This window comes from Oncorhynchus masou, chromosome 31, assembly GCF_036934945.1.
Source record: "Oncorhynchus masou masou isolate Uvic2021 chromosome 31, UVic_Omas_1.1, whole genome shotgun sequence".
NCBI lineage: Eukaryota > Metazoa > Chordata > Actinopteri > Salmoniformes > Salmonidae > Oncorhynchus > Oncorhynchus masou.
Window position 1 is genome coordinate 46,029,281 of NC_088242.1, and position 11,598 is coordinate 46,040,878.

The following is an 11,598-nucleotide window of genomic DNA, read 5'->3' on the forward strand; positions in this document are numbered from 1 at the left end:
TGCTTTTTTAATTTGATAGATACCAACACAATTGATAATGGTTTCAGTAGGCCCACAGTTCAGTCAATGTAATAATGCAATTATATATCATGCTGCCAGTTTAAGAAACACCCTCATTGATATACACTCTGAATAAATAAATAAATACAATGTAAAAAAACAGACTTGTATACAGTTAAGTTAAGCTGAAGCAGAGAGGTGCAGAGGGCTGCCTTAATTGACATCCATGTCATCGGAACCCGGGGAACAATGGGTTAACTGCCTTGATCAGGGGCAGAATGACAGATTTTTACATGGTCAGCTCAGGGATTTGATCCAGCAATCTTTCGGTTACTGGTCCAATGCTCCTACCCGCCAGGCTACCTACTGCCCCCCTTTGTAATGATTACTCCATGCTAATAGAGTGGCAGGAGGAGCCACACAAATTTGATATTGTACCTCACAACAAAATGCTCAAAGCGGAGTTCCACCTGGGGGAAATAGAGGATGTTGTGTGGAGGACGAGAGTTCTCCTGCCAAAGTGATTGAAACAAGTGGTAGGTTTCACTCTGTCTGTAACTTATGTGACATCGGTTCTCTCTCACATGTCTGTCTGGCTGGTTGTCCTACAGTGCCTTGCGAAAGTATTCGGCCCCCTTGAACTTTGCGACCTTTTGCCACATTTCAGGCTTCAAACATAAAGATATAAAACTGTATTTTTTTGTGAAGAATCAACAACAAGTGGGACACAATCATGAAGTGGAATGACATTTATTGGATATTTCAAACTTTTTTAACAAATCAAAAACGGAAAAATTGGGCGTGCAAAAGGTCGCAAAGTTCAAGGGGGCCGAATACTTTCGCAAGGCACTGTATGTCTGTCGCTAATGTTTGCATGGATATGTTAAACTGGTGTCTCTTATATTATTGCAATGCTTAAGTAATGTTTGCCTAACACCTGAGCTTTGTAGTGTTGTCACTTCAATGAGGCCATTTGCATGGTTTGGACCAATGAGATGTGTTTTTAAAATTTTAGGATAGAGAGAAAAGATGATCAATATTTAATAATAAAGGAAGTTGTCTTCAGTGTTTAATCGTGCATAGGCTAATCCTTACTCATGTGACTGAGTTGACAGCCTAGTAGTAATACCGCATAAATGGGCTTAATAACGATGTTTAATAACGATCAAGTTTGTTTCTGTTACAAGTATGACCCCTTTCATTGAGTTGGATTCATGATAACAAGTAACCGTTAGGTCATACTTACTATTTCCTTTGTCACAGTTCCTCATGCACACACACAAAGCGTTTCTGCTGTTACATCCTGTGAACTCTGCCCCTCTCATCTCTTTCCCCAGTTAGGAACGAGCCTATGAACAACAGTGAGACTGACAAACGCAGGCAGCAGCACTGGACAGCCATGCAAGCGAAGGTAACACAACACACAGTTTCAGCTGTTATATACTGAATCCTCTGTCCCTCTCATTTCTCCCCTTTCCTAACTAGTTAAAATGGAGCCAAATGCACACACAGAGTTTCTGCTGTTACATCCTGTGAACTCTTCCCCTCTTATCTCTCTGCTGTCCTCCCCGATTAAGACAGGGCCTTTAAACAACAGTGAGACGGACTACCACAGAAGGCAGCACTAGACAGCCATTGCCAGCGAAGGTAACACCACAGTGTCAGCCTCTCATTTCTCCCGTTTAAAACGGAGCCTAACACAAATGTATACTCACAGATGTTGGTGTACCAGCCATATTAAAACCAACTATCACCAAGTTTACCATTGCAGACATCTCTTTCCCTTCACACCAATACACATAAGCGGTTCATGTGATATCCCCATTACTCACTCTTGTTACAAAATATGCTTCTACCATATTTATTCAATCTCATTTCTTTTTCTCCTAGGAATTATATTTTATGCAGTGCTGGTGAAATGGACAATCAGACATGTCAGCTGTTGTTTCATTGGATGTCTTGTGGAATCTGTCCATTCTTTTGAAATAATGTGGATTGTGCTACATGTCCAGGCCTGCTCTGAAATTAAATAGGTATGATATCAGGCTCCTATTGCACAGCAATACTGTAGCCTACCCATACTGTAAAATATTTTGTTATATTTACAGGTCTATTTTACTTTCGAGCATGGTTGGCTATTGAATGAGCGATGTTAAGACAGTACACATATTTTCCCAGGTTTTTAAGTCCGCCTCCCCCCCCCATTAAATCAAGTTAAGGAGGAAACCAATGTCTTTGCAGCCTGACTTGAGGATGTTTTATGTACGAACCGGACGCGGGGGTTAGGAGTGTATTGCACAAGGCCAGACGATGTAAACTTTGGCGAACAGTTGGGTTTGGCGGAACCTTTGGGGCTAGTAGATAGCTGTACAAAACACAAGTTACACACACATTTTAAAACACAGACACATTTTATGATTAAAAACCAGACTGGATTTTGTTAAAAATGTTACATTTAAAGAAACTGCATTGGTAGACAAAATTCCAAAATATAAAATAAATAAAAACAAAAAGGACATCAGACAAAAAGTTGTTTCATTCTCCACAGTCTCCATTGACAATAATCACATTTGACATTAATACTGTTGATAAATTAATACAGTTAAAATAACTGTTAATAGTTGACATTTTCAGTACGTCTAAATGTGTATGTGTGTATGTTTATAAATGCATGCAGGTGTTACAGATTAACTATGGCAGAATGAGCCAGGATTCAAATGATCCTTTTCATTTTGCATGTGGGGTTTTAGTTTGAGTTGATACTAAATCCAAGGTTGGGGTATGCCGTTTTGTTCAGTTTTCATTTGACAAAGAGTGTATGTTAATTTGAGGTTAACTTTAAGATAACTTTAACTTTCTTTTTTTCTTTTTTTTAGCTAGGCTTACTGTTAAATTGACATGACAGGATACAAAAACAACATAAAAACAAAGCATGATTAGAGAATACTTCTAGTTGCAACCCACTGTTCCACACAAAAAAATCTACACCTAACACAGAGCCATGCCTTCCCTCTGCTCTCCAACCATGCACCAAATACACTTGCACTAACACAGAGGTCAGACAAATTCCAGTACAAAACAATCTCTAGTACAATGCATGCTCTCATGTTTTTACGTGCCAGAATGAGAGTATTTTTTTGCAGATTTGTTAAAATTGCACAAATATCTGAATAGTACAGTGATGGGGGGAACACTTTCTTTTTTTGCAATGATCGTTTTTATCCAAATAAAAAAGTTCCCTTTCAAAATCGGATGAATCAATCTGCAAGTATAAACAAAACAAATAAATGTCAAAAGGAGACATTTGGGTTCACTGAACGTAAAAATAAGTGCTTCAAAAGTGAATGCAAACAATACAGTAAAACAACTGTCAGTATAGTTATCATGGCATCAAAATAAACAGCATAAATTGCCTTAAACATGCAATTCAAGAGAGAAAGCCAAATAAACGTGGCTTATGCAGTCGCCATTTTCCAAAAGAAAAGAGCACTGCTGGTTTTTACTAAGATATACTGGGGCACTGCTTTGATTACAACTACGGTCTCCTTTTCTCTGCCTCGGTTGTGGGATAAACTTACAAAGCCAACCACACCTACAGTCTACACACATTTCAGGAAAGAAAACCGGAAGAATGCAGCGACAAACACAGGCAAAGGTTCAGGAGCTACAGGGGTCAATACGGGAGGCTTGGTTCAAAAGTATTGGCATTAAAAGAAAATTAGTTTAAGTTTGATAATCTGCATTATACATGAACAAACAGGTCTTAGTCTTGACGACAGAATAGACTCGTAAATGTCTATTCCAGTGGGCTTTTTCCTCTCACTGACTAATGATGGGAGATTGAACCAACCGAGGACCACACAACGCGAGTCCCTCTGTGTCTTGTAGCTTTTCATTTCCGATACGAGCCTCATAAACCACGGGGGGGGGGGACTGTGCACAACACAGGTCAAAGGCACAACACTGGACACGACAAAGGGAAATAGAACAACCTCTGGGAGCTTTGAAAAAGGCCCAAAGAGGAGAAGGTGTCTCTCTATCAGACAGTCATGCATTCTTCTAGCAGCACAGTCTGTGCACTACTGCACTTTTGTCCCAGTTTCGTAGTAGAATTGCACAACATCCACTCCAAGAGGAGAAATATAAGTCACAGCAACATTGTCAGAGCTCAAGAGTCTGATAAAACAGTCATGGAGCATGACAACAGCACAGGTAATTATTTGTGTGTTTTAAGCCGAACGCATTCTTAAATCATGCTGATATAACATAATTGCACCAAATATTCATTATACACAGGAAAAGGTGTATGGATTTTGTGACGCCAGTAAAACAAAAATGATGTGATATTGGTTACCTGTGGGGTACTTCTTTTAAGTGCACAGTCAGATTGACCGAATAAATTGAACTTTTCAGAAGTATTACAAATGGGGTAATGCCAGGATTTACTCCTGGGACAATGATATGTGAATAATAAGAGACTCCAGACAAGCTCGTACCCATCACTGTTGGTTGGCACAGAGGGATGTGACACTGTGAGAAACAAGGTATCATTTCCTTATTTTCCCCCAATGTAACAAATCGAAAGCTGAAATCACATCCATGCAGAATTTTCAGTACTCAATGTTCCTGTGGTTATGTCTACTCTATAAAAAGATCCAAACGTATGCATTTAAAACATTCCTTCCTTTCAGCATACTCTAGAATTAACACAGTAAATACTGCAAAATGTTAAGCAAAGCTGTTAACTGAATGTACACCAAGGTGTGTAACAGGCAAATGCAGAGTGAGTGACATTTGGCATGAAAATGAAACAACGCCAGAGGGAAAAGGGGCCCTAGGCTTTGAGGCATCATACAGATGTATACAAGTCCAACAGGGTCACAAGACCACCGTATAGGATACATACCATCTTTCGATGTCAAATAAAAGCTTATTCAATAACCCGTCTCTTTAATCTCCGATTACAGTTCTAAGATATGCAAGAGAACATAATAGTATATCTACGAGAAGGATCATTTGAAAGGGTTATAAGTAACAAAAAAAAGTTGTGTCGCTGAAAAACTGGGTCGCTGATCATAATTTCAATCATTGATGAATAGCAGAGGCACCACATACACAAACGTACATTGGGGGAAACACCTCAGGGGGAAACACCTCAGGAAAATTGGTTTAGGAGTGATATTTCCTCACTCAACAGGATAGAACTGACCATACTACACAAATATAACAACTATGAAACAGAAATGAATAACTACATCATTTGCATTCATTTTTTCTCTCCATATAATTTCATTATATATAGATTTATATTCCTCACATGCCTGACAATTGTGTACATGTGTGTGTGGTTTAGTCTTTTAAGTTGTGTGTTTTCTTTTGCGCTGAAACATCCTTAGTACGGCTGTAAGAAAATATGTGCCCTCCCGGTGAGAAAGGACTTTGACCCGAGCCAAAGAGAAAATGTGTGTGATGGATGCTCAGCAGTGGAAGTCACTGATGAACTATGGTGGGGTGGAGCCTCTGTTAGACAAGGGTCTGTATCTCCCCACTATCGTATGGTCTTATTGGGCAAGAGTTGCTGTGAGAGCAGGACTGACTGCACAAGAAGACCAAAAAAGAGATGCTGTAGAACAGGGGTGTTCAAATTTTACCCAACGAGGTCCGGACTACTGCTGGCTTTCTGTTCTACCTGATTAATTGCACCCACCTGGTGTCCCAGGTTAAAAATCAGTCCACGATTAGAGGGGAAGAAAAACTAAAAAAAGCAGTAGAACTGGCTTTGAGGTCCAGATTTGAATTTGAGGGCTGTAGAATATTCCTGTGACTTACTTCTCTGTCCTTAGCCCCACCTCTCGGCTTTCAGCCTCCCAAGAAACTATGAACTGCCTTAGCGCTCCAGCTGTGGAGATGTAAGGACTAGGAGTGGAGGTCAGAGGGTGAGCTATGTTGCTTACAGCATCCTCTCACCCCATAGGTGAATCTTCAGGGTTGTAGAAGGGGGCAGGTCACAGTCAGTAGATTTTTTAGCTTTCTTTTTTTGTCCTTTGAAAATCCTGAGGAGATTTCCACCGAGTCAACAAAGCCAGACAGAAAAGGAAACGGCTCCCCATTAGCTGTGTGATCACCTGAATGAGGACAGTGACAATGATTTAGATCTGTGTGGATGTACTATGGACAAGATGGGGGCTATGATCAGGGGCAAAACCGGAATCTTCAAAATCAAACTTATGACAAACTTATGACAAAAGGTATTACATTTAATAATAAATACTCTATTGTCATCTCTTCAGAATCCCTCAAAATGTTCACACGAATATAACTGAGAATAAGAAATGGCAATGGGGTTATGTTGTAGCACTGTAGGCGAGGAGGATGGGACCCCCCCACTGTGGAAAGGCACACCCAGAGGAGGGGGAGGTGAAAGGGGGAGTGGGGCTGGTGGTGGAAGGGGTAAAGATATGAACCATGGCTGAGGTGGTGCAGGAGACGTCAGGAAATGTCACATGAGCTGAGAAGGGTGAGCTCAGGCCTGGGAGTCTCTTTACATCCGTGAACCTCGCTCCTGGAGGATCTGTAGGGAGAGAAAACGTGTCAGTCTAGATCCAGCAACAGTATATACACCTCAATCCAAAATGAATGGAAGAGATAGGCACTGGCTAATCTCTCACGGACAGATGCACGTAATATAAATGGTATCATAGTATTTGTCAACCGACTGTGGGATGCGACGAGGCTCAGGTGTTTTCGTCACTGATCATTTGGACAAATCACAGTTTCGCAGGTGTTCGAATTTAGGTTCGAATTTAGGAAAGAGAGGGGACTTTTTGCCCACAGACTTGCAGAGGGGAGTGGAGCAACAGGTCTGCATCCATTCCTCGTTCATATATCTTTTTCTAACATATCTGCCCCCAGAACCTAATCGAGCATCTGACATAATTATGCAAGACTTTAGTTCTGGGTTTCCGAGATTAGGCACCGGCTAATTTCATGATCTTATTTGAAGGAAACAAATGCAGCTCAATCTACACATTAGACCACTTTTGAAGTCGGAAACGCCTGACAAACTTTGATGTTGCACCTACAAGCGAGAATCTTCTGACTTCATGCCCAACACATGAGTTCCAGACACTCTCAAATGCTGATCTCACCTTGGCCTTCTCAGTGGGCTCGATAACAATGCCATTAGTGGAGTTGTTGAGCTCCCGGGAAACCACACACAGGAATTCAGCCTGGTCCTCGTTGCCATAGTTATAGGACGAGCCGATGCTTATGAGCTGTGAGGGGAAAGGGTAAGTGGGATTGTAAATTAGCTTAAAAGTCATCTTCACATGAAATTTTAGGCAAAGTTTGAAATTTCAAAAATAACCAGACTTTACCACCAATGATCTATGGATTTAAAGACAAGTGTGACATGAGGACTATTAGGCCCACCTGCTCAAACTTCCAGCCATCTGACATTGTGGACACCATCTGGGTGAGTTCCTCCTCTTGGCACTGCAGCACCCGGTACACATGCTTCACTGGGCCCTGAGAGAAAAACAATAAAAGCTACCTGTACACATTAGGGTTAACTTGCCAGTAAATGTTTAGCCTTTGAACAGTGCCATGTGTGTGAGTGTGTCAGTATACACACTAACAGACTTGTAAACACACTCATCCTCTGACATTTTAGTGTTTGGTTTAGCATGTGTTATTTCACAACAGCAATGGCGTCATCCATCCCGGTCCAAGGCCTTTCCATTCATCATGTCTGCATTTCCCTGACATACCTGAGATGTCCTGTTCTCGTTGTCCCGTATCCTCTCCTTGACCAGCCTTACTAGTGATGCAATATTGTAGAACTCCGCCTCCTCAAGGACACCTGAGAGATAAAACCAGTAGTTTAGTCACATGATGTAGAACTTAGAACAGATATAGCCCTTGGTTCACTCCTGACCTGACTGCCCTCAACCAGCACAAAAACATCCTGTGGCGGACTGCACTAGTATGGAATAGTTCCCGCGATATGCAACTTTTCAAGGAACCAATACACGTAGTCAGTCAGGAAAGCAAAGGCTAGCTTTTTCAAACAGAAATTTGCATCCTGTAGCTCTAACTCCAAAAAGTTTTGGGACACTAAAGTCCATGGAGAATAAGAGCACCTCCTCCCAGCTGCCCATTGCACTGAGGCTAGGAAACACTGTCACCACCGATAAATCCACAATAATCAAGAATCTCAATAAGCATTTCTCTACGGCTGGCCATGCTTTCCTCCTGGCTACCCCAACCCCGGCCAACAACTCCGCACCCCACATAGCTACTTGTCGAAGCCTCCCCAGCTTCTCCTTCACCCAAATCCAGATAGAAGATGTTCTGAAAGAGCTGCAAAACCTGGAAGCATACAAATCAGCTGGGCTAGACAATCTGGACCCTCTCTTTCTAAAATGATCCTCCGTCATTGTTGCAACCCCTATTACCAGTCTGTTCAACCTCTTTCATATCGTCCGAGATCCCTAAAGATTGGAAAGCTGCCATCCCCCTTTCACTCTAGACGCAAACTGTTATAGACCTATATCCATCCTGCCCTGCCTTTCTAAAGTCTTTGAAAGCCAAGTTAATAAACAGATCACTGACCATTTCGAATCCCACCGTACCTTCTCCGCTGTGCAATCCGGTTTTCGAGCTCGTCATGGGTGCACCTCAGCCACGCTCAAGGTACTAAACGATATCATAACCGCCATCGAAAAAAGACAGTACTGTGCAGCAGTCTTCATCGACCTGGCCAAGGCATTTGACTCGGTCAATCACCGTATTCTTATCGGCAGACTCAACAGCATTGGTTTCTCAAATTACTGCCTCGCCTGGTTCACCAACTAGTTCTCTGACAGAGTTCAGTGTGTCAAATCGGAGGGACTGTTGTCCGGACCTCTGGCAGTCTCTATGGGGGTACCACAGGGTTCAATTCTCGGGCTGACTCTTTTCTCTGTATATATCAACAATGTCGCTCTTGCTGCGGGTGATTCCCTGATCCACCTCTACGCAGACAACACCATTCTGTATACATCTGGCCCTTCATTGGACACTGTGTTAACTAACCTCCAAACGAGCTTCAATGCCATACAACCCTCCTTCTGTGGCCTCCAACTGCTCTTAAACGCTAGTAAAACCAAATACAAGCTCTTCAACCATTCACTGTCCGCACCCGCCCGCATAGCATCACCACCATGGACGGTTCTGACCTAGAATATGTGGACAACTACAAATACCTAGGTGTCTGGCTCGACTGTAAACTCTCCTTCCAGACTCATATTAAACATCTCCAATCCAAAATTAAATTTAGAATAGGCTTCCTATTTCGCAACAAAGCCTCCTTCACTCATGCCGCCAAACACACCCTCGTAAAACTGACTATCCTACCGATCCTCGACAATGTCATTTACAAAATAGCTTCCAACACACTACTCAGCAAAATGGATGCAGTCTATCACAGTGCCATCCGTTTTGTCACCAAAACCCCTTATACCACCCACCACTGCGACCTGTATGCTCTAGTCGGCAGTCCTCGCTACATATTCGTTGCCAGACCCACTGGCTCCAGGTCATCTATAAGTCTATGCTAGGTAAAGCACCGCCTTATCTCAGCTCACTGGTCACGATAACAACACCCACCCGTAGCTTGCACTCCAGCAGGTATATCTCACTGGTCATCCCCAAAGCCAACACCTCCTTTGGCCGCCTTTCCTTCCAGTTCTCTGCTGCCAATGACTGGAACGAATAGCAAAAATTGCTGAAGCTGGAGACTTATATTTCCCTCACTAACTTTAAACATCAGCTATCTGATCGCTGCAGCTGTACATAGACCATCTGTAAATAGCCCACCCATTCTACCTACCTCATCCCCATATTGTTTTTATTTACTTTTCTGCTCTTTTGCACACCAGTATTTCTACTTTCACATCACCATCTGCTCATCTATCACTCCAGTGTTAATTTTCTAAATTGTAATTACTTCACTACTATGGCCTATTTATTGCCTCACCTCCTCACGCCATTTGCACACACTGTATATAGACCTTTTTTTCTTCTATTGTGTTATTGACTGTACGCTTGTTTATTCCATGTGTAACTGTGTTGTTGTTTGTGTCCCACTGCTTTGCTTTATCTTGGGCAGGTCGCAGTTGTAAATGAGAACTTGTGTTCTCAACTAGCTTACCTGGTTAAATAAAAGGTGATTTTTTTTGTGTGTTTAAATGATACTAACCATTGGCAACGGCCTGTATCACACATCTGCAGAATCCCATTTCTTCTAAATAAAGCATGGTGTGTGACAGGGGTTGTATTTTACACTTTGGGGACCGTTTATACAGTCTTACCTTCCTCTGCCAGGTTTTTGTCCATGATCAGTTTCCCATGCCGCAGGTAATTCAGAATGGGGCCAAAGTATGTGGGGTCCCTGTCGATTAGGTAAGCACCCGTCTCATCCTAGGATATTTATAAAAGTGTGAAATGCAAATCACATGTCTGCTATTTGAGTGTCAGATAAAGGTTTCTCTGGTGCTTCTTCACATGCACATAAAATAATGGATTATTGTAAAATGGCTGAGCATTACACTTAAATGAGTGTTACAATTGTCTAACATTTTAACTAGGCATTTTAAAGTGTTTGGGTGTCATCTCGTGCATGATGAGCCGGCAGTGCATTATGAATGCTACATTGATGCACCTTGATTGATGATAGAACGTTATGCCAAAAATTATTATTATATAATATGTTATTACCTTGTCAGAGTCCAAATCCGGATCTTCTTGACACAATCGGTACAGGAACGATTTGGGGTCCCTGCACAATGTCTGTTTGGTTGTGACAAAATAGGTTCCACCGACATTTAGGCAAACCCAGCGGGATTCTGGCTTCTCGGCTTGCTCCGATGGGGAACTGAGGTTGCTCTTCATTGGGAACCCAAACACCGCTCTACTAGTACTCGACACCCCAGGACTGGTGGGCAAGCTACTCCGCGGTGAAACCATGAGAGTGGGCGAAGCAGCCAGCCGAACAGAGCCTCGGACATCTCGGTGCTCGGTTTGTTCTATTGTGGAAGTAACACTCTGCTCCACAACATGCAATTCGGCCATATTTTCTTCGTCAGAAAACACCACTATTATTACACTTCAGGGTAACAATAATGCTTATCGATTTGTAAACACAACGGGGCTCTTTTTCCCCAACAAGGTGGCTGGCATTAGGGCGTTGCTACACACATTCGATAATTTCCACACATAAATACTCTAAACAAGACATCGATATTACTTAGTTGAAATATACTATATATGTTTGACACGTCGCTTGCAATCTTTTCCTAAAACAAATGGGTCATTCTTGTTTATTCAAACGTTAACAGAAGAGGGCAATCCTTCCGGGTTGTAAACGTCATTACTGTATACTTCCGCTATGTCGTTTTCCCCCTCCAAAATAAGAGTTAATGAATAAATATAAATGTTATTCTGCTTGCTGTCGGTCATACAATAGAGATTTAAAATTAAAAATGTGTTCTCTGTTGGTGATGTTGTAAATATCCCTATACGAAGTACTTTTAATTAAAGCATTTTATATCTAAACCT

General features: G+C 41.9%; 1 protein-coding gene and 1 long non-coding RNA gene across 3 annotated transcripts; one reads left to right on the forward strand and one right to left on the reverse strand.

Moving 5' to 3' along the window:
* The first annotated feature begins 1,316 nt into the window (after nt 1-1,316).
* LOC135524019 (uncharacterized) lies at nt 1,317-2,400 on the forward strand. Its single transcript, XR_010452894.1, has 3 exons — nt 1,317-1,411; nt 1,578-1,647; nt 1,891-2,400. It is a non-coding gene; the product is annotated as an uncharacterized LOC135524019 (long non-coding RNA).
* Nucleotides 2,393-11,434, reverse strand: LOC135524018 (BTB/POZ domain-containing protein KCTD5-like). Of its 2 annotated transcripts, none has more exons than XM_064951130.1 (6): nt 10,759-11,434; nt 10,353-10,461; nt 7,770-7,861; nt 7,432-7,548; nt 7,149-7,274; nt 2,393-6,571 (listed from the first exon to the last, which is right to left on the reverse strand). In XM_064951130.1, exons 1-6 carry the CDS (start codon nt 11,110-11,112, stop codon nt 6,542-6,544), a joined length of 828 nt encoding a protein of 275 aa, XP_064807202.1. In that variant the 5' UTR covers nt 11,113-11,434; the 3' UTR covers nt 2,393-6,541. The 2 variants fall into 2 exon arrangements, with proteins under 2 accessions (XP_064807202.1, XP_064807203.1); XM_064951131.1 differs by having other exon boundaries at nt 7,432-7,527; nt 10,759-11,432.
* Nucleotides 11,435-11,598: the final 164 nt, after the last annotated feature.